The sequence below is a fragment of the Pseudomicrostroma glucosiphilum genome (genome assembly GCF_003144135.1).
Source record: "Pseudomicrostroma glucosiphilum strain MCA 4718 unplaced genomic scaffold BCV69scaffold_12, whole genome shotgun sequence".
Classification (NCBI taxonomy): Eukaryota; Fungi; Basidiomycota; class Exobasidiomycetes; order Microstromatales; family Microstromataceae; genus Microstroma; species Microstroma glucosiphilum.
In genome coordinates, this window is record NW_020289924.1 from 421,018 (window position 1) to 447,125 (window position 26,108).

General features: G+C 55.8%; 10 protein-coding genes across 10 annotated transcripts; 6 read left to right on the forward strand and 4 right to left on the reverse strand.

The window, feature by feature from the left end:
* Window positions 1–26: 26 nt before the first annotated feature.
* BCV69DRAFT_284425 (Ribokinase-like protein) lies at window positions 27–1,650 on the forward strand. The gene is made up of 3 exons (XM_025493036.1): window positions 27–169; window positions 258–651; window positions 732–1,650. Exons 1-3 carry the CDS (start codon window positions 100–102, stop codon window positions 1,300–1,302), a joined length of 1,035 nt encoding a protein of 344 aa, XP_025346438.1. The 5' UTR covers window positions 27–99; the 3' UTR covers window positions 1,303–1,650.
* Window positions 1,231–3,420, reverse strand: BCV69DRAFT_284427 (N2227-domain-containing protein). The gene has a single exon (XM_025493037.1). It carries the CDS (start codon window positions 3,044–3,046, stop codon window positions 1,466–1,468), a length of 1,581 nt encoding a protein of 526 aa, XP_025346439.1. The 5' UTR covers window positions 3,047–3,420; the 3' UTR covers window positions 1,231–1,465.
* A 619-nt stretch (window positions 3,421–4,039) lies between these two features.
* Window positions 4,040–7,178, forward strand: BCV69DRAFT_300599 (hypothetical protein; the record flags this gene model as incomplete). The annotated part of the gene is made up of 2 exons (XM_025494473.1): window positions 4,040–4,281; window positions 4,379–7,178. 2 exons carry the CDS (start codon window positions 4,040–4,042, stop codon window positions 7,176–7,178), a joined length of 3,042 nt encoding a protein of 1,013 aa, XP_025346440.1.
* A 342-nt stretch (window positions 7,179–7,520) lies between these two features.
* Window positions 7,521–11,177, reverse strand: BCV69DRAFT_314019 (hypothetical protein). Its single transcript, XM_025495083.1, has 5 exons — window positions 10,897–11,177; window positions 10,164–10,798; window positions 9,592–10,089; window positions 8,453–9,522; window positions 7,521–8,369 (listed from the first exon to the last, which is right to left on the reverse strand). The coding sequence occupies exons 1-5, from the start codon at window positions 11,073–11,075 to the stop codon at window positions 7,908–7,910; spliced, it is 2,844 nt and encodes a 947-aa protein (XP_025346441.1). The 5' UTR covers window positions 11,076–11,177; the 3' UTR covers window positions 7,521–7,907.
* A 345-nt stretch (window positions 11,178–11,522) lies between these two features.
* Window positions 11,523–12,373, forward strand: BCV69DRAFT_251495 (RNA-binding domain-containing protein; the record flags this gene model as incomplete). The annotated part of the gene is made up of 2 exons (XM_025490435.1): window positions 11,523–11,838; window positions 11,928–12,373. 2 exons carry the CDS (start codon window positions 11,523–11,525, stop codon window positions 12,371–12,373), a joined length of 762 nt encoding a protein of 253 aa, XP_025346442.1.
* A 1,417-nt stretch (window positions 12,374–13,790) lies between these two features.
* BCV69DRAFT_251364 (SET domain-containing protein) lies at window positions 13,791–14,363 on the forward strand (the record flags this gene model as incomplete). The annotated part of the gene is made up of 2 exons (XM_025490426.1): window positions 13,791–14,065; window positions 14,192–14,363. Coding segments are annotated over 2 exons (447 nt in total), but the record flags the coding sequence as incomplete, so codon positions are not given.
* A 706-nt stretch (window positions 14,364–15,069) lies between these two features.
* On the reverse strand, window positions 15,070–16,191 carry BCV69DRAFT_288129 (hypothetical protein; the record flags this gene model as incomplete). Its single annotated transcript, XM_025493608.1, has 2 exons — window positions 15,070–15,141; window positions 15,226–16,191. 2 exons carry the CDS (start codon window positions 16,189–16,191, stop codon window positions 15,070–15,072), a joined length of 1,038 nt encoding a protein of 345 aa, XP_025346444.1.
* A 282-nt stretch (window positions 16,192–16,473) lies between these two features.
* BCV69DRAFT_284433 (alpha/beta-hydrolase) lies at window positions 16,474–19,168 on the forward strand. Its single transcript, XM_025493038.1, has 3 exons — window positions 16,474–18,294; window positions 18,371–18,715; window positions 18,827–19,168. The coding sequence occupies exons 1-3, from the start codon at window positions 16,561–16,563 to the stop codon at window positions 19,037–19,039; spliced, it is 2,292 nt and encodes a 763-aa protein (XP_025346445.1). The 5' UTR covers window positions 16,474–16,560; the 3' UTR covers window positions 19,040–19,168.
* An 88-nt stretch (window positions 19,169–19,256) lies between these two features.
* BCV69DRAFT_300605 (hypothetical protein) lies at window positions 19,257–22,043 on the reverse strand (the record flags this gene model as incomplete). Its single annotated transcript, XM_025494474.1, has 3 exons — window positions 19,257–20,672; window positions 20,753–21,382; window positions 21,471–22,043. The coding sequence occupies 3 exons, from the start codon at window positions 22,041–22,043 to the stop codon at window positions 19,257–19,259; spliced, it is 2,619 nt and encodes an 872-aa protein (XP_025346446.1).
* A 459-nt stretch (window positions 22,044–22,502) lies between these two features.
* On the forward strand, window positions 22,503–24,921 carry BCV69DRAFT_251284 (hypothetical protein; the record flags this gene model as incomplete). Its single annotated transcript, XM_025490422.1, has 6 exons — window positions 22,503–22,920; window positions 22,987–23,074; window positions 23,148–23,400; window positions 23,477–23,825; window positions 23,900–24,586; window positions 24,701–24,921. The coding sequence occupies 6 exons, from the start codon at window positions 22,503–22,505 to the stop codon at window positions 24,919–24,921; spliced, it is 2,016 nt and encodes a 671-aa protein (XP_025346447.1).
* Between the last annotated feature and the right edge of the window lie 1,187 nt (window positions 24,922–26,108).

The window sequence follows — 26,108 nt, forward strand, 5'->3', positions numbered from 1 at the left end:
TGGCTCAAAATTGCTCTTGACTCGCCCTTCCTTGTTCCACCAGATACCACTTTCCATACTCCTCGTGATAGCATTCCATCTGGCTAGCCATCACTGCTCATGGCAGCCAACGTCCCTGAGCCCTCGCGGCTCCTGTCTGTGCAAAGCCATGTCGTCAGCGGCTATGTGGGTGAGTTCTGGTCGAGTCCCTTCGCAAGCTGCTATTCAGCGTGTATTGACTTTCTACATGACTCTTGTCTCCCATCTATGTTCATCAGGCAATCGCTCGGCGACATTTCCTCTACAGCTTCTAGGCTGGGACGTAGACGTTATTAACACTGTCCAATTCTCCAACCACACGGGTTACGGTCGCTGGAAGGGTCTCCGCTTTGACGACTCGCACATCTCCTCACTCTTCCAAGGTCTAGAGGAGAATGGTCTGCTGAAGCAAAGTCGAATGCTGTCTGGCTACATGCCATCGCCTTCTGTCGTTCAGGCCGTACTGGAGGCAGTAGAGAGGATAAGAGAGGTGAATCCTGAGCTCATCTACCTTTGCGATCCTGTGATGGGCGATATGGGAAGGGGGATGTATGTGGATAAGGAGGTACTGCCGGTGTATAGGAGCATGCTGAGGTATACTACCATTATCACGCCGAATCAATTCGAAGCTCAGTGAGTAACGGAATTGATCAGTGACATAGAGCGGCTCAACAGCCCTTACTGACAATTGCATCTCCATAATTCACCTCTAGAATTCTTGCAGACGAAGAGATCACCTCCATCCCTTCGCTCCTGTCCGTCCTGCAATCTCTCCACACCCAAGGAGCGAACCACGTCCTGATCACCTCCGTCTCCCTCTCCGACACCGACATCCTCAAGATCGGTGCCACACCTTCCTCCGAGCCAAGCATGGTTCTCGTGGGCTCGTCCCGCCCCTCAACAGACACGCCCCTCAAGCCGTGGTTCATCCAATTCCCAGAAGTGCGAGGCTACTTCAGCGGCGTGGGGGACCTCTTTGCTGCGATGACTTTGGGCCGGTTCCAAAACCTCACAGCGCAGGACGTGGAAGCAGAAACGAGCGTCACCCCCATCGCTCGAGCTGCCGAGCTGGCAGTGGCCGTCGTGCAAGCCGTTCTCGCCAAGACGCAGAAGAGCATGGACGCCTTGGAGCAGGAAGTGACAGAGGGTAGTAGTGGGGACGATGCCCAGGCGAGGGTGGATAGGATGCGTGGACGGGAGCTCAAGATCATTCAGAGCAAGAGGGAGATTGAGAACCCCGAGGTGGCTTACCAGGCGAAATTCTTCAAGGAGACTTCCGGATAGATGTGTAGAGGTGATTCTTTATAGACTTTGCGTTCGCTTTTTTCTTCAATGTACAATACCCATCAAATTCCCTCCCATCCAGATACTTTGTTTCCTTTGTCACCGCCAGTTCTTCCCGCCTCACCTTATCCCCCGCCCATCTCGCTCTAAACACCCGCCCTGCTCAGCCAGTCACACCAAATCCCGTCCTCTGCACCTCTCTCACTTTTCTCGCAACCCAAAACTCACACTGATACTCATACGTGAGCATCGAATTTGCATGGCCCGTATAGGACTGGCGTGGTAGGGTACGACGCTCTTGGATTGTAAAGCCGAGCTTCTCGATTAGGTCTAGGACTTCCTCGAGGGTGAGCTCGATGCTCCCTTCGCGCGGGGCTGAGGGAGGTGGGGAATTGGAGACGGGAGGGACGCTGCCGTTTGGCCCATTAGCAGTGCCGCTGAGTCCATTTGTCCGACTGGTGCTGGTGGAAGTAGGAGGATTGAGGGAATTGCTCCCATCAGGCCCTGTACCCTCAAAGTGCCACAGCAGCGGGCCTAGGTTGATCCAATAGCCTCCTATAGGGAGTACATGGCTGATGGTCTCAAGGTACGATATTGGGTTGCGCGCCGTGTCCAGAAAGAACGCAGTGCATACCGCTGACCAAGCTGCCTTTTCCGCGGACGAGGAGTAGACGCTGAGGAAATCGCCTGCGACCATGGAGAAGTCGGGCGGGTGCTGACTCGCCCCCTGCGGTGCTTCTGCCTCTGCTAGGTGCGTGAGGGCATTGGGATCCACATCTGGGATACGCACTGCTTGTAGTAGATCGTCAGAGGTACGCCAATTGGACATCGTGTGCACCCAGGGGTAGATGACATGCTCCTGAACCCTCGTCGTCTTGTTGAGTACAAAGTGTGAAGCCAGTAGCATGAAAAAGGAAAACTCATTGCCCTGCGAGGAGAAACCTCGCATGGCTGCTTCCCAGGGTAGTCGACCTAGGCCACAACCTGGGAAGAGAAGACGGAGAGAGTGACGTTCAGAGAGGGGAGTGGAGATGAAGAGTCTATCGAGGGCTTGCAGAATGGGATCATAGGCATGGGCGCGCTCTTCTGCGCCAAGGGAGGACCAGTCACGAGCGAACTGCTTGAGAGTTGAGCGGACCTTGTCGACGTCCTGAATGTGCGGCGAAGGGGATGAAGAGGAAGTGTGGCTATGTCCGTGATTGTGTGAATGCTCACTCTCAGCAGCGAGCTCAGTAGAATGGCCAGGAGAGTCTTTGCGCTTCTTGCTGCTATTTGAGCTCTCCCCTGCTGCTTCTTGGTCTGTCTCGCCGATGAAGTCTCGAGCCTCCTTGACAATCTCGTCGAGGAATGAAGCGTTTCTGCGTATCCTATCGTCGATCTCATCCAACCTGCCCTTGAGACCGCTCCTGTCTCCCCTCTCTCCGCTGGAGTTCATGCTCGAGGACTCCTGCAGCTCTTCATCGTCCAGTAGGGGTCGTAGAAGTTTCCCGCCGAGCGAGCTGAGAAGGGCCCGTTGACTCCTGGTGAGAGCATAGTAGGACCTTCTCCGTAGGTTGTTCGATGCTAGAGAGTAGGGGAGGTAGGCTTCAAAGGAGGCTAGTACGGACTGGAAATGGGAGCGCTCCCGCTCGGCGTCTTGATCAGTGGAATGATCGTGAGGTGACTGCGAGAGATCTTGGCTGTCCTCGACTTGTAGCTGTGTGTCTGAGAAGGCGTGATGGTGTCCAGCATCGCCATTGCTCATGGTCGTGCGTACCACTAGGATGTGCTGCGCCTGTAGTGGTACAGGCGGAGATAAGGCGTGGCTTCCTTATCTGCTGGTGGGGTGTGAGGGGTAAGGTGGCTCGAGATCCTACTGCATCTTTGCGATATACTGCCAATCTGGGCCAGAGCGTGATGGTTGTGGGGATATTTCGTACTTCTACGATGCCGAAGAAGGAACGCCGGGTAGCGTAGTAGAGCGGGCAGTGTGCTCTGCGCGTCGTCGAGATGTTCTGGATACGCACCCAAAATTGACAGTGCGAGCGAAAGCGGAGAAGAAGTGAGCGGAAAGAAGATGGGCGAGCGGAGCGGAAGGCAGAGAGAGGGCAGACGTGGAAGCTCAGGGCGATAAGGCGGCCGGCGGCGAGGAGGAGGTGTGGGTGAGAAGAGTGCGCCACAGCACCCAGGGCCATGCACTGCCCTGCACACGGCGCACGACGACGAACAAAGGCACAGGCACAGGCCCGCAAGGGCAACCCCGCCCTGGTTGCCCCGCATCTCCCTTTTGGATCGGCGTGGTGCCGATTGGCCCTGCGAGGACTTGCCTCGGCTCATTCCTCCCACGGCGTCTCCCTGGACACCACCTCCGCCCACTGCCCACACGCCCAGCCTCTGGACCGCCGGAGCATTCAGCAAGCGGCAAAGGGCAAAGGCCGAGGGAGGCTCCCACCATCACTCTGTGCCTCCAGCCATTTGGCATTTGCCCTCGCACGCCCTGCAGCCTCCCTCGCCCATTACTTTCCAGCATCACATCCCCTTTGCTCTCACTCCTGTACATCAGATTGCTCCGGACGCAAGACGCAGCCCCCCTTTTACCATTGTCATCAAAACCCAACCTTAGTCTCGCCTGCCCGCGCCTTCGTCTTCTATATACCATTGCTAGATTCCATACCCGATCCCTGCCACCACTGCCACACGCACTGTCTCCACCCAAGGCGTCTGCTGCACCACCCAAGGCCCTCGTAGGCCCTCCCCCATGGCAATGGGGCCACCAGCCCCCGTCCCATCCTCTTCCAAGTCGAGCAAGCAAACCTCGCCTCTATCTCCCATTCCCTTGGAGGGTCCTGACCTCAAGAAGCTCACACCTTCGTGCTCACGATGCAGGGCCAAGAAGCTCAAGTGCGACACACGGCAGCCCTGCTCCAATTGCATCGCAAGGCATTTGGACGCAGAGTGTAGGAAAGATGAGAGGATACCCAGAGGGAGGAAGAGGGTGAAGTGAGTGACGGCCATTTCTACCCATCCACGAGCGCTCTCTTTGATGCGCTTCTCTCGCTGACAGAAGGCATCGTGCTTCGACAATTGCCCTACACAGACTCGACGCGGTCTCGGTACAGGAGGAAATGAGACAGCTCAGACAAAGGATGGACGAGCTTGGGGAACTGTTACCCCACCTCTCGCCCGGACCATCGTCCCCCACTGTCCCAGCCAATGGAACCCATTCAAAGCATCAGCGGCCCAAGCTCAAGCATGCATCCTCTTCGATGCAGACGTCCTATCATGAGTCGCCTTCTTCCTCGTCGGCAGACGAACTGGATCACGCTCCATATCCTCGCGATACAGACCAATCTGTTCGAGCACTGGAAAAGTGGGCCGATGGTGAAGGCCCGTCTACAAGTAGTAAGGACATCTCGACAAGTGCAGCCCTCGTCAGCAAGGTCAGGTCAGAGCTCTGGCGTAACGACAGCGTCAATCCCTACTGGGCCGACCCTGTCAATTTCCAGGCCAGAATAGAGCTATCTCGTGAAGCCTTTGCCCTCTTACCCGAACCAGAGGTCATCGAGGAGCTCGTCGACGTCTACTTCGTCAGATGCAACCATCTCTGCGGAGGCATACTCTCAGAGACCCGATTTCGGCGTCTCGCCGTCATTGGGCGGAAGTCGAATCTCACAACTGAAGAGATCTTGATCAGTCCGGCATACATCGACCCTTCCTCCTGGAGCATCATGTTCATGGTCTTGTCCATTGCCTTGTGCTTCTACCCCTACGAATCGGACGCTGCAAGCAGTCGCTTCCACGGTGTCAACAAGTTTCGCGCAGAAGAAGGCGAAGTGTGGACCAGAAATGCTCACGACCTTTCCAGAAGGGCTCTGGGGTTGCACGGGTCTCTGTCTCTCTGCAGTCTACCAGCCTTGCAGGCAGCCACCCTCCTGACTTTCCGCGCGAGGGAACCGGACGCATACACTCGACAGCTGCTGCGATTGTCCATCGCCTCTGCTCAAGCTCTCGGATATCATCAATTGGGAAAGCTACCTCTCCAAGACGATGACGAAATCGAGACGCGGATCAGAAAGGAGGGAATCACACGCCTGTGGGCGTACCTCTGCTGCAGAGACTGGTGCGCAGCAGAGAAGGACGGGACGTACGCGATACAGCCGAACCAGTGCACTACCCGCGCTCCCCTTCACTTTTCCGAGAGTGATCTGCTGGGCGGTATGACAAAATCAAAGCCAATGACGGAGCTGACTCAGATGACATATCCGCTGCAGATGTTGGCGTTGTCCAAGATCATCAGAGAGGCGCATGACATCCGACAAGCGAGCGGCCAGCCATTGTTGAGTCCCGCCACGAGCGATCAATTCCACAAGCGCCTCCTTCGCTGGCTGTGGGCATTGCCGTTGCCGCTACAGATCGGAAGCGACATTATCTCTCCGCGTACCACGGCTACACAGAGATGGATGCTCCACCAGCAAGCGTTTCATCAGCTCCTCAAGCTTTGCAGAGGTGATCTGTCAAAGCACAGTGTCAGAGCTTCTATCCTCGACCTCGCGGATTCGATTCTCGTCACTCACCGGAAAGTCAAGGCCATCTGTCCTGTACTGAAGAACATGTGGGTCAATTGGATGCATCTGATGAATGCAGCCATCATAGTGGGCTTCGACTTGCTGGAAGCCGAAGAGGGGAAGCAGAAAGAGCCTACAGCCCGAGCAGCCGCCAGGCAGAAGATCCAGACAGCTATGGACGCCATCAACGGCACTTCGGGCTCGCACAGGGGAGCTTTCCTCCTCGAAGCGTTGCTGTACACGGAGGAGGAGCGTCATCAGCGAATACAGAGCGGTCAAGCCGTGGATCCGATCGACTTTTCGGCTCTGACCCTCGATCTAATCCGTATCGCCGCATCGAAGTCGACAGAGCCCCTGTGGAAGCTCACCGACTTCACATTCCCTGACCGAGCGCACGATTCGGTCATGCCTGCGCTAGCTACCAATACCTTGGCCAACGATCAATGCGAAGCTGTCCGAGTGGACGACTGGCAGAAGGTCGCGTTTGAGCTGGGTCTCACCAGTGATTTTGGCTTTGAGCCGCATGAAAATGGAGGCATCGATCTGCTGCAATTGCGAGGCAGCAACGTCAACGACGAGCCACCACGCATGAGTCTAGCTCACATCAACACGAACAATGCAGCCTCAGTGTACTCCCCGGCCTATCTGAATGGATCCGCAGAGGCGGCTTCCCGTGGAGCCTTGCCTCCGAGTCGCCTGTCGCTCTCTTCGCCTCAGGAAGGATTCTCACCCAGCGCCTCTGGCAAGTTCAACTCTTCGTATACCACCCCTGGCGGGGCAGGAGAGGTCAGTGGTGGTGTCAATGGCAGTAGAGGCGAGAGTTTCACCTCGAGTGGGGCGAGTGCGAACGATGACCAGGCTCCGACGTCTGCCAGTAGCGGGCCGCGATCGCCACGGAGCGTAGTAACGGCGGCTGGAGGAGTGGAGCCCTTTGGGTGGAGGGAGTTTGGAGAAAAATACCCGCAGCAGCATAGCCTCTATCATGTCCACTATCAGCTGCAACAGCAACAGCAGCAACAGCATCAGAGCCATCACCAAGATCACTCTCCTTCTATGGACCCCGTGCATTCTAATCAGCAGGGCCCTTATGTCTCGCACATGTCTGCACCTTCATACCCGCAGGAGGCGAGGCAGCAGCTTCCCCACCAGCAGCAGACTCTACAGCACCTGCAACATCAACCGCAACAACAGCACCAGCAACAACAGCACCAGCACCAGCACCAGCAAGCACATAATCACTTTGTGGGGCATCCACACCCGCAGCACCAGCATGCGCCGATGCAAATCCACTCGCACACGCTGCAACATCGCCACCCGCATTCCCAGCACTAGCAGTACTAGCACCAGCACCAGCACCACCAGTACCAGCACAGGCACTCAAGTCCCTAGTCCGCACGCGCACGTCTACGTCTTTTCTTTGCGCTCCACACTTTGCGTCGAAGCGCAAGTTGCACTCTTCTGAGGCACACGTACCACCGCCAGACCAGACCAGACCCGACCAGACCCGACCAGACCAGACCAGACCCGGCCTCTTCTCTGCTGCTCCGTACTCCGAGCCTGGGCCCGGCAGGGAAAGGCAAGAACAGGCAAGGGAAGGGGCAGGACTGGATTTTCCAGACCCTTTTTTTTCCCTCCCCTCCTCACTCAATGGACACTCCACTCGAATCGAACGCTAGCGTGTGATGATGACGACGAGTTATGTAATTGTACAGATACAGGTAATGCGATTGAAACGTGGTAGTGGTAGTGGTGATGGCGATGCCAGTGGTAGTGGTAGTATCAATGGTGGTAGTAGTGGTACGGCAGTGGTAGTGGTAGTGGTAGTGGTAGTGTACAGGTATCATCATCATCCTTCCTTCCTTTTTTCCTTTTTGCTTTTGCTTTCTGCTTTCTCCTTTTTTTCTCTCTAACAAGAAGCAAGCAAAGAGTCACCTTTTCTCGTCTTCTTCGTCGTCGTCGTCGTCGTGTCGTGTCGTTGCGTCCTGCATGTCTACCGTGAGAGGAGGGCGCTAGCCAGCATAGAGGAGGAGGCTCCCCTTACGCCGCCGAGCTTCAAGACCTTCAGTCCTCAATCGCCTCATCATCGTCCTCGTCCTCATCCTCTGCCTCTGCTCCGCCCTCTACGCTCAGCTCTCCCGTCCCACCTCCACTTCCAGCACCAGCACCAGCACCAGCACCAGCACCACTGCCATCAGTACCAGCATCCGTATCCGTACCCCTATAGCCTCCTCCCACTTCAACCGCCCTCGCCGCCACGCCCACCGCTCTAGCCGTCTTGACTCCACTCATACTATCCCTCAACTGTGTCGCCAATCCAAGTACAGCCTGCAACGTCTGCTGCAAGCTCCAGATACTCACACTCCGCAACCGCTGGGAGTTGGCATTGGAGGAAGTGACGTGGTGTGCTAGGGCTTCGTGGAGCTTTTCGCTGATGAGGGGTAGGAGACCGGTTTGAGTTAGGTCCATGGACCCATCGAATTCTGAGAGGTCCATTACGACTCGACAGTGCACTGGGATGAGCGTCTGTGGTAGAGAAGAGAGAGGCAGTATAGTGAGCGCACTGTCATCCAGTGGGTCTATAGTTCGATGTGAGACCCTTCACTCACCCTATTTGCATTCATAAAGGCTACAATGGGCCTCACAAAGGCCTGCTTGCTGTACGTCAGCTCCGAATCAAAGAGGGGCACCGCAGCCTTGATGTCCTTGAATCGCACATCCAAGTCGATGACCACGGACAGGGGAGCCGGCGTCACCGGCGCGACTGGTGCAGGCGGTTTCCTGGCTTCCTCCTCGTCCTTCTCGCCGGACGCGGCCGATTCCTCTTCGTTGCGCTCTCCATCCTCGATGTTCAGAATCGGCGCATCTGAATCGATGCCAAAAAGTGCCCTGAGACGCTCGCGCCTCCTTTGCCTGCGGATCGCCCTGGCTTGCTCTGCCTCTCTCTCAGCATCGACCAGAACTCCATCCGTCAGCCCAGTGGCCTTCTTAGACTCTCTCCAGGCCTTCTCTGCCGCTGGTCCAACGGCCGTCAAGGGAGCCTGAATGGCGGGTTCGTTCAGTTTATGCTGACCCGGAATCGGCTCGTTGTGATCCTCGGCTCTGCTACTGCTATCGGGCTGCGCAGAGGAGGGAGCGTTGCCAGCAACCGCATTGGCGAGATTGTCGACAATCTCGGCGATGATCGTGTTAATGTCCACATCTGCAGCCGAGTCCCGTGGGAAGCGGATATCAGCCACAACGTCGAACCGTCCGGACATGATCCAAGATAGTGGTCCACCCAGATTTGACTGATTCTGAATGTGGTCGACGTTTACTCCATCGACTCGAAGTCGTGAGATGGTCCGCCATCGACCACCCTCTCTGCTGAGCTCTCGCTCCTTCTCCGTCGTCCGACCGATGCTTTGAGGCTTGTGCAGGCTGAACAAGCATCCGTCCACTTGACCTGTGATGCTCTCTGCGCTGAGCAAATCGTAGAAGAGCCACTGCTTTCGCAGCTTCGGCACGGCGGCATTGAAGATGGACAAGTTGAAAGGGCGGAATTGATATGGCTGGTAGATGGTCACGAGTAGATCTTGCACTTCTAACGACTCGAGCTCAAAATCGCCGGGTCTGCTGGTCCGTCGGGCGGCTCGAGGATCATAGACACGATCTGGGTCCCAGTAGACATTTCGACGGTCTGTCGAGGACATAGAGCTTTGGTCAGCCGATTTGCTACTGCACTCGCTGGACAGAAGGCTACACTCACCAATGATACCTCGCACGCCCTTTACGACCGCGTCCTCGATGAGGCCCTTGCCGTCGAACCACCTGCTGATGCTCAGCGTGACATCGATCGAATCGAAGTTGAGATCAAACATCGTGAAGTTCGTCTCCACCAAGGTCCTCTCCTCGTCACTGAGGTCCTCGCCGGTCGCGCTTGAGCTCAGAGGCGGCGCTACACCTTCATTGTCCGAGTGGTGGTCATCCATACTTACTCCCTCCCAGGCCATCCCTTGACCTGCAGTCGATGCTGTTCCTCTCCGCTTTCGCCTGCTGTCCCTCTCCTGCTTCAGACGTAGGCGCTTTTTCTTCTCCCGTTCTAACCGCAGAGACTCTGGATCCTTTGCATTGGCTCTCCGGGTGATGAACACGTTCTGAAAGCAGATGCGAGAGTCTTTCCACTTGGGCACGATCGCTGATTCGAAGACGACGGTGACGCCAGTCTGGGCAGTCAGATGGTCTGCAATCTTTCGAGCAATCCAGTCTGAGCAGGCAGATGAAATTAAATGGGTCAGTAGAGTGTACTACCGCGAAGGCTCTCCTTCTCCCCTCACTCACGCTGCATGTTGAGCATATCAAGACCCCACAGCACCACGCTAAACGCCGTCGTTGTTCCGATGACGATGAGAACGAGGGTCCCCAACCCGCCTAGGGTAAAGAAGGCCGAGAAATCGTCTGCATTGAATCTCCTAAACCCACGAATAGTGAACCACTTGAAGCGAATCCTGAGCCTAGTCCAGAAGCCACGAGCATACCGCAAGAGATCTTCCTTGCTCGGCCGACGATAGCTGTGTGAGCCCAATTGCTGGCCAAGGGACGACTGATCATGACGATTGGACGAGGACTCTGAGGCGTCTTCATTGAGTGAGGCAGAAGCTGAAGAGCGAGCTCGGAGGGCAAGATCTCTGAGTGACCGTGGGTAGTTTGCGAATGCAGACCGCGGGTCCCGAAAGGACTCCGTCGATCGGTCGGTGTCGGTGCTGCCCTCTGGGTCATTAGGCGAGGTGCTCTGCTCGCCATTACGCAACCCGCGATCATGATCTTTGCGTTGGTCACAGAGTCGAGCAGAAAGTGAGAAGGTGGCCCGCTGTTGCCAAACTGGAGCATATGCGCTGCTTCTGATCAAGCCACTCGCTCTGACTGATCTTGACGCCTCCAGAGTAAAGAATTTCTGAATTGAAGCATAGCGTAAGCTGGAGGTATCGAATAGAGGAAGAGCGAGGGTGGCTATCAGGGTCAGCAAGATCAGTCGAGATGCGCCTCTGATAATCGCAGCAGTGTGTCTACTCACGTCTCTGATGAGTGAGTCCGAGCGGGCCGCAGCTGACTGCCACAAGCGAATGCTTCTGCCGCGGTCCGTGAATGTGAGAGCTCGGCGGAGCAACCCGTGAGTGAGTTGGTATGAGGTGAGCGTGGAAGGTGGGCAGGGCGAGCACGCCAGACTGTCTTCAGAGCACCTCTCTGCGCCATGCTGGTACGATGACCGTACGATGGCTGAGAAATACGACGAGGCTGATTTGATCACCCGTGTGTGGGCTGGTGTGGATGTTACCGTCGCGGAGGGAGTGGAGTGGAAGCGATGCACTGATCACTCGGCTCGGTACCGCAAATGGCAGAGGGACTGACCGACTGGACGCCGCTCCCTCCGCACTTCCGCCTCCGCGCCGCTTCTTCTTCCCTCTGACTTGCTCGTACCCACGACGCACAGCTCACACCCACACTGCCGCACAATCTGCCTGCCCGCGAGGCTCGTCACGTCTGAGTCGACCTTGTCCTCTGACCGCAGAGACATTTCGAGGGTCTCCCAGAAGAAGCAGCCTACCTTCCCTGCATCCTATCCCTGTAGCAGGGCAACCCTCGCTCGTAGCTCTCCTCGGGCTCCCTTCCTCCTACCTCCTCCCTCTTCCATCGCTTACGATGACCCACCTGCTACCCCCAAATCTTCTCAAGCTCTTTGTGCCACGCCCAACATTCGAGCATGCCCCCTCGCTACCTGCCGACAGGGACATTGTCAACCGTACATCCCGGCAACAGAGGAGCCGGAGACCACTCGATGGAGTCGCGCCCACATTAGAGAGGGTGAAGCAGGAAGCGGCAGACAAGGGAGAAGCTACAGAAGGAGCTGAGGGAGAGCAGTTCACCGATGCGGAATATGTCAGAGTGGAAAAGAGGAGAGAGGAAAAGAAGAAGGCCTTTGAAGAGTACTATAAGCGGGCGCAGGCAGAATGTGAGGGTCATAGGCGGGATGGAGGAAGAGAAGGCAAATAAAGGCTAGAGAGGCTGACGCTCACTTCTCTTTTACTGCCACACCGTCCCTTACAGATGATCCACAGAAAGATCCGAAGGCAGAAGGCGACCCATTCAAGACGCTCTTCATCTCTAGATTAGCGGAAGAGACGACCGAATCAGATCTACAAAAGGACTTTGGCGTCTATGGACCGATAGAGCATCTGAGGCTCATCAGAGGGCAGGATGGCAAGTCGAGGAGATATGCCTTCATTGTGTACGAGAGGGAAAAGGATATGAGGACGGCATACAAGGATGCAGATGGGCTCAAAATTCACGGCAAGAGGATATTGGTCGATGTGGAGCGGGGGAGGACAGTCAAGGACTGGAAGCCAGTGAGGCTGGGAGGTGGGCTGGGTGTGAGCCAAGAGGCAAAGAAGAAGAAGGAGGCAGAAGAGCTAGCAGCGCAGCAACCAATGGGCTTCGGTAGTGAGTATTGGGTGTCCAAGCGAAAGACAACGAGGTACTGCTTGCTTACGTGAATATCCGCACTGTTCTTCCCCCATTTCTCCTTCCAGTGAGAGGTGGCCGAGGTGGCTTTGGAGGTCGGGGCGGCTTTGCTCCAAGGGGAGGTTTCCGAGGTGCTCCGAGAGGAGGCGGCTTTGGTGCACCTCGAGGAGGTTTCGCGCCCAGAGGTGGCTTCGGTCCGCCAGGTGGTCGAGGAGGGTATGGTGGGCCGCCTTCAGGAGGGTGAGTCACAAGCATAGGTAGGGCAGAGATTTGTGTCCTGCAAGCTAATTATGCGTGACTCTTCATTCGCCTTCTCAGGTATCAACAAAGTGGTCCTCCGTCGGGCGGGTGAGTGCGCTTGTGGACCGCGCCTTCTTTCTGACTCTGAGCTGACGAACGTTTTTTCTCATGTTTCTCCTCCTCTGTTCACAGCTATGGTGCGCCCAGGGGTGGGTACGGTGGCAGCAGCGGCGGCTATGGCGGAAGCAGCGGTGGCTATGGAGGCAGTAGCGGCGGCTATGGAGGCGGGGCAGGAGGATACGCAGACGGCCCTGCAGCCAAGCGTGGACGGTACTGAGTGGCGACCAGCGTTGCTACAGCCTAGACACTGCCACCATGTCAATAACATCTACGTCCTCATTACTCGTTTCCTCTATACCTTCCTTCCACCCGAAAGCTCGGCAGGGAGCGCGTGTTGCCTGGCCTGTGCCTCTCTCTTTCCGTCTGGCTGAACCCCGCATGTCGAAGTACTTCTTCCACCTCTTTTGCTACCAAGCAGTTTCCTGCACTTCTTCAGATCTTGCCACTGCGATGGAGATTGCAGTAGCAGAGGCAGGTCCTTCCTCTGCAGCCATCACCAAATCACCTCGTCGTCAAAAGGTCACCTTCAACTCAGAAGAGATCCGTCACCTATCCAAGACGCGTTCTGCCCAAGTGCATCTTCCAGACCTCGCACACATCGACTCGCTCAAGCACGTCGTCAATGTCCCTGGGCGATCAAGCAGGAGCTCCAATGGCGAGCAGAAGTACGTCGCTGAGTCTCGACATGCATCCCTCTTCCTGTCGTACCTCCAGGAACAGGACGAGTCTAGCGTTGAGCTCACGCTGTGCAATAATGTGGACTATGAGCCTTGCCCGCCTTGGGACTTTGCCTACACAAATACGCCTGTGCCATCCGAGGAGACGCAGTACATCGACGAGCAGCGCAAGTCGAAAGGCTGGCCTTTCAAGCAAGTCGATGGCGAGCTGAAGCAAGGCGCTATCCGTGGCTGCTCCTGCGGTGACGGGGACGATGGCGTAGAAGAGTGCAATCCTGCTACCTGTGCATGTCAGAAGCGACTGGAAGAGGTCGACATCTGGTACTCTGAGGATGGCGATGGCAAAGACTGTCGCAACGTCTTCCACTATACTCCAGATGGTAGGCTACGAATGGCTCACGTCTTCGTGCATATGTGCATCTTTGAATGCACAAAAGCTTGTGGCTGCAGTGATGATTGTCCCAACAGAGTTGTGCAAAAAGGAAGGACTGTCCCCCTCGAAGTCTTCAAGACGAAAATGTGCGGTTGGGGATTGAGGACAAGAAAGGCACTCAAGGCTGGAACTTTCATTACTACCTATGCAGGAGAGCTGATCACAGAGGCAGAGACGGAGAAGCGCGCAAAGGTTTACGAACGACACCTTGAGACATCGTACATCTACGACATTGAGCCGCATATGGCCGACAAGTTTGCCAATCGACCGGACATGGCAAGAGACATGGGCTTGGATCTTTCTACTCTCACCGATGAAGAGATTGAGCATTACATGACCGAGTGGCAAGCCCGCTTTGAGAGGCTCGACAATTATTACAGCATCGATGCCGGACCCTGGGGCAACGTCTCCCGTTTTCTGAACCACTCGTGTGATCCAAATTGCGGGACATACTACGTTTGGACCGATGAGGTATTCGATGTACGTCGACCCGTCATCTGCTTCTTCACCAGAAGAGATGTAGCAGAGGGCGAGGAGCTCACCTTTGAGTACGACGCCGAGGACGGTCCCTCTGCGGAAGAGGCAGAGGCGGCTAAAGACATCATGGATCGAGAACAAAGCGACGTTGTTACTCTGACGGATCAGGACGGCAAGGGCAAGTTGTACCTCAAGAAGTGCCACTGTGGTGCGGCAAATTGTCGACGATTCATGTGGACAAAGCCAAAGGATGAGAAGCCCGATGGAACCACTGCTGAGCTCGTAAGAGGAGCAGTGGGTCAAACGGCCTCAGGGGAGGCAAGTCAGACAAGTGGGCCGCTCCCACCTGGTGCAGGGCGAGAGGGCAGTCAAGTGGCAAGCACGCCCTACAGGTCTCGAGGCAAGGTCCCCAAGCTCACACCATCCCACTCAGGACGACCAGAAGACTACAGGAGTCTGGTCATCATCAAGGACGACGAAGAGATGGAGGGGATGGCGAAGCGTGAGATGCTAGAGGAAGATGTGCTCATGCGAGATGGGAATGACGTGGAAGGGAACTTCAATACTGCCGATATTCGATCTGTGGACCTGTCGGGAAGCTCTATGTCGCCTCCGTCACAGGTTCCTCGCAATGCGGCCACAGACTTTGTCGGAGCAGCACCTTCACACGCGAGCCCAGGACAGGGTGGGTCATGATGATGACATTGCTTTCTTGTGACATTCCTTCTTCCCTGTTGTTGTTGCGAAAGTCGCTATACCGCTGACGACAAGTCAAATGCAATCAATGCAGCCCATCCTTGTATACCTCCTGGAACGATGGCCTCTCCATGAGTAGCTTCCAATACGCTCCAATCTGATAGAAGGAGGGACATCATGTAGAGGAAAAGGTTAGCGCCATCCGCCTCTTCGAGTCATACTTTACTCGTCACACTCTCACCTTTGGTCCCACAGTAGTGGCTCCCTCTCCCAGTCCTTCCCAGCTCAGGGCCTGTGACAGAGCAGAGACAGCATCGCTCTCACCAGGGTAGAGCCCCTGAGCCACCGAGAGTACTCTAGCTAGCCAAACGCCCACCTGCAGATCGGCCAGAGAGACCTGTCCACCAAGGAGGAAGGGGCCCTTGAGTCCTGCCTCAATCTGGGTCAAGGCGGCCCCTACACCCTTCCAAGTCGCCACACCAGCCTCGATGAGCTTCGTCTTGGCAGTAGCATCATCATTGACGTACACTTCGGTGAGTAGAGAGATTTCTGCGAGCTTGTCATCGTACCATTTGATCAGAGCAGCACTCTGCTGCTGTGTCCTTGGATTCTCCGTCGAAGTAATCGTCGTGGAGATTTCACTCCGGTACTTCTGGATTGCCTCGTAGCGGTTCTTGCAGAAAGTGGCTTGGAAGCCCTGCTGCTGCTTGGCCAGCTCGGCACTGGTGCGTGCAGCCAGCAGTAGAAAGTTGGGGTCTGCTGAAGGTCCTGCAACGAGAGCCACAAGTGCATCGCCGGCAGCCTTGTCATCTATGGTCGCCGGAGAGAGCATAGGTGCCGGGTTGGACTTTCCGCCTGCTTCGCCCTTTGCTTCGAGACTCTGCGCACTGCGAGACTGGTCGAGGAAGCGGAGCACCTCATCCGATGTGGTGATAGCGCGGTACTTTGTGTCCACCTCGCCCGAGATGGTCGATGCCAGCGGGACTACCAGGGTGGGGAGGGTTGCCTTGGAGTTGAGACGTAGATAGGAGGGAGCAAAGTTCTCACCCTTGAGGAGGTCGACGGTGCGGATCTCTACATCGGAGGGGGAGTAGCCCTTTTCGATCAGGGCTAGACGGGGGCTTGAAGCCCAGACTGAGCCTGGGAAGGAGTAGAGCTGGGCTTTGGGCTGCTCAACGGGAGCGGTGGAGGTGGTAGCTGCAGACATTTTCTGATGAGGGTGGGTATGCTCGTTGTGTATATCAAAAGTAGATCAGTTGATGATGTGTTTGAAGCAAGGAGAGGAAGACAAGACTCGACGTCGGACGGCTGAAGGACGACGTGATTGCGGGGAAAGCGGGGGATTCCGACGGCTTCCGCGTGTGGAGCAACAAGGCGTTGAGCTGGGCGTCGCCTCCTTCCGATCCGATCCGGTCAGGCACAGACAGAACTCAGACACATGGCCAAAGCGCAGATTGCCGTGCGGTAATTCGTACGCGGCAGTGGTCAGCCTCCTGACTGTGCACACCATCACCACTGCCACTCCTCCTCCTCCTCCTTCTCCTCACCCGCATCCCTCGTGATGAAGCTGGTCACAATGCTAGCTGCTGCGGCAGCCTTGACTGCCACAACACTCGCCAAGGACTTCACGCCCGAGCGTCTCATCACCGCCCCTCGGCCATCTTCCGACTTCCAGGTCTCGCCAGACAAGACACACTTCCTCCTCCCCGTATCTCACTCCCACCTCGATGGCAGCCCCTCTACTCATGAGTTGTACGTGTACCAGGTCCCTCAGAACACCGTCCTGGATCAAAGTAGCCAGTCACACCTACGCTCTCAAGACAAGGCGATCGTCCTCCCGGGCATCTCTTTCGCAACGTGGCTCGATGATGAGCACATCGTCTTCGTCAACGGCTCGCACATCTACTCGGCTCCACTCAAGTCACCCTCTGAGACGCAGAAGCTGGCTTCTCTCCCAGCTCCGATCGCCGAAGACTCGCTGAAAATCGTTTCTACATCCTCCAAGGGCGAGAAGAGGCTTCTGTTCACAGCAGAGGTCTACCCGGACGGCACTCTCGAGGGCGTTGGTAAAGTCGAGACGGCCGCTCACGAGGAAGAGTGGGGTCGAGCAAAGGTGTACGGAGGTGATAACGGTGCCTTCTTCAGACACTGGGATCAGTGGGTGAGACCGGGCAAGCGTTCCCAGATCTTCACTACTATCCTGAGCGCGCCGAAGAAGGCTGGAGACTCGTGGACGCTGGCTCACGACAGTTTCACCAATCTGCTCAAAAGGACGGAGGTCAACACTCCTATTCCGACATTTGGCGGTAATGGAGACTGGGATGTCAGTGAAGAGGGCGTGATCTTCATCACCAAGGCCTTGGACTTGCCTCAGGCATGGCATACCAAGTCCGACGTGTACTACGTCTCCTTCAAGTCTGGCCACCTCGAGCTCCTATCCGAAGGTCAACACGGCGCTGTTGCCGCTCCACGTTTCTCTCCCGACGGCGAGATGGTGGCTTGGCTTCAGATGGCTAAGGACGGCTTCGAGTCTGACCGAAGAGTTCTGCAGATCTATGACCTCAAGACTAGGAAGCATAAATCGCTTTGCCAGGATTGGGACCGCTCGCCTTCTGACGTCATCTTCTCAGCCGATGGCAACAAGATCTATCTGATCACGGAAGACTACCAGCAAGTGAAAGTGTTTGTCACTGATCTTTTGCAGGGTGGCAAGGATGTGACCAGCGCTGTTGAGCTCCCTCGCGGATCTGTGTCGAGCTTCGTGCCGCTCTCAAAGGATGTTGCCTTGGTCGCGTCTTCTTCCCACAGGTCCTTGACGGAGATCTACTTATACCAAGACTACAACAAGTCTCTTTACCCGCTGACCTGGTTTACAGGCAGTGAGGAATCGAGTCTGAAGTCTGTAGAGTGGGGACGGGAGCCCGAAATGTTCCACTATCCCTCCCCCGACTTCGAGCATGAAGACCGCCATGGCTGGATCCACTACCCACGTGGGTATTCCTCCAAGGGTCACGGCAAGAAGAAGTGGCCTCTGCTCGTGCTCATTCACGGTGGGCCAGAAGGAGCCTGGACTGACTCCTGGTCCTTCCGATGGCACCCGGAAGTCTTTGCCGCGGCGGGTCACGTGGTCGTCACCCTCAACCCGACCGGCAGCACAGGCTTTGGACAGCGCTACCAGGATCGCATCTTGAACAACTGGGGATCATTCCCCTACCGGGACATCATTGCTGGTGTGAAGCACGTGCTCAAGAGGGAAGAGGCTGGGGTAGATGCAGAGCGCGTAGCAGCAGCCGGCGCTTCTTACGGAGGGGTAAGTACCACCTCAAAGCGAGCGCTCTCAGAGAAGAACGTGCTAACAGAGCTTCACTCGGCCTTTCTTCTCACAGTACATGGTCAACTGGATCCAAGGTCACAACGATGACGGTCTCTTCAAGGCCCTCGTCTGCCACGACGGCATCTTCAACATCATGACTGGCGCCTTCTATCCCGCCGACGAGCTCTATTTCCCCGAATCCGAAAACGGACCAGGACTACCTTGGGATCTCTCTGCACGAGCTGTTTACCAGCAATTCTCCCCCGAGGCACATACAGCAAAGTGGAATACACCACAATTGATTGTGCATGGGGCAAAGGACTTTAGACTTGTGGAGAGTGAAGGAGTGGCTGCTTTCAATACTCTGAGGAGACGGGGGGTAGACACGAGATTGCTGTACTTTGAAAAGGAGGGACATGTGAGTTTCGGCGTACGGGAGGAGCGAAGAGCCGACGAGATCACTCTTGTGATTGGGTCACACTGATTGACTGACTGACTGATTCTGCTCCCCTGCACGTCTCTCTCACAGTGGGTCAACGACCCACGCAACTCCCTCAAGTGGCACCAGGAGATTTTCGCCTGGGTGGAAAAATACACTGGCAGTGGTCCGCAAGAGGTTAGGGGCAGCAGCAGCTCTGCTTCTCTCCACGGCAACGAGAGTGAGAGTGGGGCACATGAGAAGGTGGACGACAATGTGGGCGAGAGCGAGGAACAGTCTGGAGCTGGTTTGTACTTCCAGTGATGAGAAAATAAGATGGCGTTGGAGGCAGGACGCAACGTCCGTCCAAAAAAAGGGAGGGTGGTAAGCTCTAGTCAAAAGAAGGAAAGAGTAAAGGTCTGACAATGATTTGAAGTACACCGTTGGAAGTGAAGTGCAGTGTGATCTTCGGGCCGCCTGCACGCTCGCATCCTACATCGTCCACTGATGCCTTGGCACCACCACCTTCACATCTCACATCTCACGGCCCCGCTCCCGCCCCCGCTCCTGCTCCTGCTCTCCTCGCACCTCTACTCCTCCCGCCCCTCGATCCCTTCGGATCAAGCGTCACCCCCTCCTCAACAAGCTGCATCCTAACCGCGCTCACCCGCCTCTTGAACTCCTTCAACCAGACCACCTCCTCCCTCGCCAGCAAATCTGCCCCTTGCGCTCCCGAGTCCAGAGCAAGATTGAGCAAGCGAGCAAAAACAATCGTTGTGCGTAGGAGGAGAACACTGTCTAGCTCATTCAGCTTTCCCGTGCGGGGCTCCCGATCACGATCACGATCCCTCTCTCGGGCTGCGCTGGAGCTGGAGCCGAAAGTGGGACCTGCTTGGCCTTTCACCAGGTCTGCGGGCGCAGGGAAGAGCTTGACGACGGACGATGAGCCAGTAACGGCACCGTCCTCGCCTGGGGCGAATGAGGCCTTCCATTTACGGAGAAAGTCAAGGACGAGAGCGCGCTCCTCGAGTGTGGCACGTTGTTGCAGCGGTGCAGACGTGGATGTGGATTTCTCTTCGTCGCGTGCATACAGACGCGCAGCGGCATCTTGAATGTCTCCTTTGGCTGAAGCCGAAGAGGGAGAGGAGGAGGCCGGAAGATCATCTCCTTCTAGATCATACTCCTGGTCTTCCATCAGGTCCTCTTCCTCGCTCGGGAAGAGAGAGCTAGCAGAGTCTTCCTCGCGCGGCGCTTGTCCCTGTGAAGCAGCGCCGTACTTGCGAGGCTTGGCACGATTGGCGAGCTCCAGGATCATGCGTCCATATAGCAGTGCGCAGGAGACGGTGTGAGGAGTCCAAGGGCTCCTTCGCTGCTCCTTGCTCATAGCCCGGTCTTGCAGCCACCATAGAGGAAATTGAGGGTTGCGCACAGCCGCCCGAAGTAGGTATCTGGCCGCACTGGCATAGTGACCTTCATCGGGAAGATTTTCGCGTAGGCCGATCTGGTGTAATTGCCTGATCATGGAGAAGAGCTCCAAAAGATTTTTGCCTACGTCGCCGCCCACTTTGGTACCGGCTTCGATAATTGCTCGTCGAAGCATGAACTCGACAGCGTAGATGGGGGTATCATCAGTACTGGATGATTTCCGCGGAAGCGTCGTGGGTCTCGCAACGTCGAATGTGCTCAACGCCTGCTTTGCGTCGCTCACAAGTAGATCGTAGAAGAAGGGAGTGCTCGTGATGGCTTCCGGGCTGTGGTCATTCAGAGCCACCGCTGAGAGCAACACCCTGAAGGTGGATGATCCAGTGCGAATCTTCATGCACAGGGGGTGCTTCTCATCGTACATCTCGCTAGGCAGTAGCTCGGATCGCTTGCTCTTGATATTGGTAGCGTCGAAGACGTCCGTATGATCACAGAGCGCTTCAAAGGCAGCCCCGCAAAGGCGGCTGTCTTTACTCTATCGTGCAGAGGATCAGATGGGAATTAGAATCTCATCAGTGGCCATCTTGGCGACACGCACTGGCAGCTCTGACTCACTTCCATTGCTATCCTTGCAAATGACTGGAGAAGGTCTAGAGGAGGAATGAGCGCTTTCCACTCTTCGACCACGGCATCTCTCTTTTCCTGATTCCGAGCCGTGTTGTAGCGCGCCAAGACGCCATCTGCAGAAGTATAGATGAGCTTCGTATACTTTTGCCAAGTCTCTGCAAATCTGTCCAGATCGCTTTTTGTCACCTCCACACGATTTGAAGAGTAAGGTTGCATCCACAGGTCGACGACTTCCCAGCTCAGTCTGGGAAAGGCGTTCTTGTTGGCCTCCCAGCTACCGCTGAAGCGGGAGACGATGTCCCATGCGTCATCATGGCGACCCAGCATGACGAGGATAAGACACCAGCGACCATAAGCTAAGCGCAGTGCTTGGGCATCAACCCTCAATTCTTTCACCATTTCGATCCATTCCTGCTTCTGTGCAAGAGCGCCAATGCGAGTCTTGATGTCCTCTTCCGGACCGAAGGCTGCCATGCGAACATTTTCGAGGTCGGCGTATGCGCTTTCCAATCTGGAGAGGATCAGAGTATTGTCCTTTTGACTCAAGCCCTTGCCCAATGCGCCTCGGAAAAGGGTTACCCATGTGCGGGCATTGGGATATTGACCAAATCGTTTCATCTGTGCAGGGTGAGATAGGCGGAGAGGATTGAGAAAGTGGGGTGAGTACTCACGCAAGTGCGCTGACCTCTACGATGATATCACTCACGTCGATGTACACCTGAGTGGCCATCTGTAGCTTGCCCGCGTAGCACAAAAGGTCCATGTACTGATTGCAGGTTACGACATTCCACTTGACGTAGTTCTTCTCATTGTCAAACAACTTCTGAGCTTCCAGTACCACTGCAGCTGGATCTCGGTGCTTTATGCTCTCACGTAGTTGCTTCAACTTCGTCGACAAGCCGAAACGTTTCTCTCTTTGCGAATGGGCAGAGCCTGCAGAGGGTCGCGAACGACGAGATGGTGCTTCGAATGAGCGCTGACGGGCAGGCGGTGCGGGGCTGGCTCTATCTCCCTCAGGGCCCTTGGCTCGGTATACGTTCTCTACTCGCTTCGCCCTACGCTTCCCCATCGCCTTTGTACGTATGGCCCATTCCTGCTGGTTGTTCTTGACTCTTGAGGGAGCAGCGCTGGCCAGCGTACGGCTGGAGGATGGGGGAGACAGGGAAGAGGTAGTGGCAGTGGAAGATCGCCAGGCGGAGGATGAGGCCGAAGATGAAGCTGCCACAGCGGCCAGGTACGAGGTCAGACCTCTGCTGCCACCCCGTAAAGGTGAGAGCATAGTGGTGCGCTGTACGACTGCAGCTCAGCCTGGGCGAGTATAGGACTGCGCTGGTCGATGTCAGTGGTTGGAGTCGAGGTGCAATGCTGGGTATGGTACCGTTCTTCTCCACTCCTGCCTGGCGCAAAAAGATTTGCCTCGGCTCGTCTTGCCCTTTCCGCTTCGCCGCCAGTCCTTCCCGCCGAAGCGATACTGTCGAGCAGCATAGATCCACTCCACTCATCATCATCTTACCAGGGACCAAGTAGACGAGCTGCATTTGCCCTGCTATCACTCACTCCGAGCGGCATGTCTCCATCCGCAGACGCATCTCCCAAGCTCGGAGCAAAGCGATCCAGGTCAGCATCGCCTTCGGAAAGCGCAGACGAAGGACCACTTCCACCGCCTCCAGTCGCGGATCAGCAGCCTACTACAGGTGCTACCGAGGACGACAGCGATGAAGACGACGATGTAGGGCCGATGCCACCACCTCCTCCATCAGCATCCACTTCTTCAGCACAAGCTCCTAGCTCAAAGAGGCTCAAAGCAGCCAAGAAGACTCAGCAGCAGCCACCACCACCACCTGCGTCTCGTACTCTTCCGCACGAGTCCCTTTACCTCGCAGCTCTTCCCTCGGCCTCACGCTACCATCAATCCTTTATGCATCGCGCCCCCATCAACTTCAGTACCGTGACGCCGCATACCAACTTTCTCATCACCACGAGCGTGGATGGTCATATCAAATTCTGGAAGAAGCAAGAGGTGGGAATCGAATTTGTCAAGCATTACAGGGCCCACCTGGGCGTGGTGACGGCAGTGAGCGTGTCTGCAGATGGAGCCATGTTCGCAACGGCGGGGAGCGACAAGTCTCTCAAGATTTTCGATGTTGTCAATTTTGGTGAGTCGGAGGGACTGAATGGGCGCATAGGCCTACCCCAAGTACTGACAAAGATCTTCTCTGCAGATCTGATCAATATGATCAAGGTCGACTACGTCCCGAGAGCCATTTGCTGGATTCATCGCAAGGGTAGAGCAGAGGTGGTACTGGCGGTGTGAGTGGAAATGGCGCTGCTGGTCCTTTGACGTACGCTGACCCCGGCTGTGTTCATCCTTATCCCCTCACAGCTCAGCCGAGGATTCGAATGTGATACGGCTATATGACGGCAGAGGAGATGGGTCGCCGTCGGCAGTGATCGACTCGGTGCATCGGAAGCCCGTTCACTTGCTCACCTATCACGAGCCGCTCCATTGTGTCGTGTCGGCAGATGAAGGAGGCATGGTAGAGTATTGGTCGCCAGAAGAGCCCTACGAGAAGCCTGACTCGAGAGGTGGACTGTGGGAATACAAGGCGTCGACGGATCTCTTTGAGTTCAAAAAGGTGAGTGGGCATGAGCGAATCGCCTTCTTGTTACCTGGAGGGTATCTGACTGTCCTTCCCGTCCCTGTTCCACCAGTCAAAGTCGATACCTAGCTCACTCGTCTTCTCACCCAGCTACAAGCGCTTCGTCACACATTCGCTGCCGGACCGGGTGATTCGTGTCTTCGATGCGTACACGGGCAAGGTCATTCAAAAGTTTGACGATACCTTGGCCATCATTCAAGAGATGCAGACTGCGGGTACTAGCGGGGTGAAGCTCGATGATATGGAATTCGGACGAAGATTAGCTGCAGAGAAGACGCTGGAGAAGGAAGCGCAGGAGTTGGGAGGAGCAGTGAATGCTGCGCAGGGGCTGAGGACTATGAACGCCGTCTTCGATGAGACAGGTCACTTCCTCATCTACCCGACGATGCTAGGCATCAAAGGTGAGTTGCACTGCCTTCTCGGAAGGCTTGTCTCAGTGCCACATCTGACGCTCTCCTTTGACTGTCCTCCACAGTGATCAACACATATACCAATGAGCTGTCGACGATCCTAGGCCGAGACGAGACGGTGCGCTTCCTGAATATCTCCCTCTTCCAAGGTATTGGGGGCGACAAGAAGAAGGGCACCAAGTCTCTCGCTCTCATGGCCTCTGAAAATCCAGCCGCAGCGCAAAGTGGTGATGGCGAGGTTCAAGACCCAACGCTCTTCTGCTCAGGACACAAGCGGGAGCGCTTCTACCTGTTTACGCGCCTCGAGCCAGATCACAATCCCAAGTCCAAGGATGGAGGAGAGAGGGACGTATTCAATGAGAAGCCCTCGCGCGAGGAACAGACCATTGCCGCCTCCTCTTCCTCTGCAGGCGGCGCTGCAGGAGGAGCATATGGTTCCCGCTCAAAGTCCAATGTCGCCTCGACGGCCATCTTGCACACGACGCTGGGAGATATTCAACTGCGTCTCTTTCCCGAAAAGGTACACAAGACTGTTGAGAATTTCGTCGGACTAGCGCGTAAAGGATACTACAATGATGTCACCTTTCACCGCGTTATCAAGAAGTTTATGCTTCAGACTGGAGATCCACTGGGAGATGGCACAGGTGGGGAGAGTCTGTGGGGTAGGAACTTTGAGGATGAATTTAGGGATGATTTGAAGCATGATAGACCTTACACGCTCAGTATGGCCAATGCTGGACCGAATACGAATGGTGAGTAGATTAGCCATGGTCGTGAATAGCAGCCAGCGCCTTAGCAGCTAGCCGAGCTCACCTCAATCCCCCCGCCTTCTTCTCCTCCTTCCTCTCTCTCCGCGCCCCTCTCAGGCTCTCAATTCTTCATAACCACTGTCCCTACCCCCTGGCTAGACAACAAGCACACCATCTTCGGACGCGCCACTGCAGGGATGGACGTGGTACACCGTATAGAGAACGTAAAGGTGGATTCGAATGATAAGCCCCGAGAGGAGGTTCGAGTGAGTATGGAGAGAGATGTCAGAGGAGAGGAGAGGCGGGCAGAGGGAAAGAGAGAGAGAGGGAGAAGCTGATTAGAACCGCTCTATCCCGCTCGCGATCCATGACTTGTAGATCCTCAATATCACCCTCTCCTGAACTCTAAAACTCGTATGCGAGGTAGGCCCACCGGTGTGGTGTAGTAGTGTCATTACAGTATTGCGAAGAACTTCAATCAATCGTCTAAATACAAGTCTCGAGAGGAAGTCGTTTCCCGCTCAACACGCCCAGTGCTAGTGCTAGTGCTCCTAGTACGACTGCTACCGTTGTAGATACTCTCGTACATCCCACTGTCTCTGTTGCCCCTGCTGCCCATAGCCTTGGCCTTGGTGCTGCTGATACGAACTACCACCACCGCCGCCTTCTTGTCGATATCCGTAGCCGTGCCTCTGCTCAACCTGGTAAGCAGGAGCATAGGCATAAGGTCCTTCATCTCCTCCATCCCAACCTGCTTCCCCATCCCCGTTCCCATTCCCATCCCCATTTCCATTTGGGACATCGCTATTGTGCGGAGGATCATCATACTCGAATGCTCCTCCTCCACCACCACCTCCTCCTTGAGTGTGTTTCCGTAAAGGGACCTCCCGCTCGTACGCTCCATTGCTACCATACCCATACCCATGGCTATACCCAGAGGGACGCTGGAAACCTTGCCCAGTCCCAGTCCCAGCCCCACTTCCAGTTCCAGTTCCAGTTCCAAGTGCAGGAGAAACACCCGCACTTGCACTTGCACCCGCACCCGCACCCGCACCCGCACCAGCACTCATCCAACTCTGGTGATGATAACTCTCATACACGTCTTCAATGGCCGCCACATCTTCTTCGTGCATAGAATAGTGGTATCCGGCACCCGAACCTCTCTGGAGCTCGAGAGGAGAATGGGAGCGATAAGGCGCGTAACTTGAAAGGTCGCCCGTGTACACCCCGGCTGTCGCTCCTGCCGTGGCGGTAGCTGATCCAGAGGAAGGGTGTGTCTCTACTGCCCTACTGAAGGGGTTCCCACCGCCTTCGCCACCAGCAGCACCACCACTGCCACCGCCACCACCGTTGTTGTTGTGCCCATCCACATCCGCTTCTTCTGCAAAAGCGTATCCATATCCAAGTTCAGAATCATTACTGCGTTCTTGTCTCTGCTGCTGCTCTTGCTGCTGCTGCTGCTGCTGCTGCTGATGATGATCTTGCTCTTGATCTTGACGCCGTCGTCGTTGTTGTTGTTGTTGTT

What these genes read in the sequence shown, in the direction of transcription:
- BCV69DRAFT_284425 (XM_025493036.1), top strand. Translation starts at nt 100, where the DNA reads ATGGCAGCCAACGTCCCTGAGCCCTCGCGGCTCCTGTCTGTGCAAAGC. An exon ending in TGTCGTCAGCGGCTATGTGG is followed by an intron (nt 170 to 257) that starts GTGAGTTCTGGT and finishes TATGTTCATCAG; the next exon opens with GCAATCGCTCGGCGACATTT. An exon ending in CCGAATCAATTCGAAGCTCA is followed by an intron (nt 652 to 731) that starts GTGAGTAACGGA and finishes ATTCACCTCTAG; the next exon opens with AATTCTTGCAGACGAAGAGA.
- BCV69DRAFT_284427 (XM_025493037.1), bottom strand. Translation starts at nt 3,046, where the DNA reads ATGAGCAATGGCGATGCTGGACACCATCACGCCTTCTCAGACACACAG.
- BCV69DRAFT_314019 (XM_025495083.1), bottom strand. Translation starts at nt 11,075, where the DNA reads ATGGCGCAGAGAGGTGCTCTGAAGACAGTCTGGCGTGCTCGCCCTGCC. An exon ending in CGGACTCACTCATCAGAGAC is followed by an intron (nt 10,799 to 10,896) that starts GTGAGTAGACAC and finishes CGATACCTCCAG; the next exon opens with CTTACGCTATGCTTCAATTC. An exon ending in GGGCGTGCGAGGTATCATTG is followed by an intron (nt 9,523 to 9,591) that starts GTGAGTGTAGCC and finishes TGTCCTCGACAG; the next exon opens with ACCGTCGAAATGTCTACTGG.
- BCV69DRAFT_284433 (XM_025493038.1), top strand. Translation starts at nt 16,561, where the DNA reads ATGCTAGCTGCTGCGGCAGCCTTGACTGCCACAACACTCGCCAAGGAC. An exon ending in CCGGCGCTTCTTACGGAGGG is followed by an intron (nt 18,295 to 18,370) that starts GTAAGTACCACC and finishes TTCTTCTCACAG; the next exon opens with TACATGGTCAACTGGATCCA. An exon ending in ACTTTGAAAAGGAGGGACAT is followed by an intron (nt 18,716 to 18,826) that starts GTGAGTTTCGGC and finishes TCTCTCTCACAG; the next exon opens with TGGGTCAACGACCCACGCAA.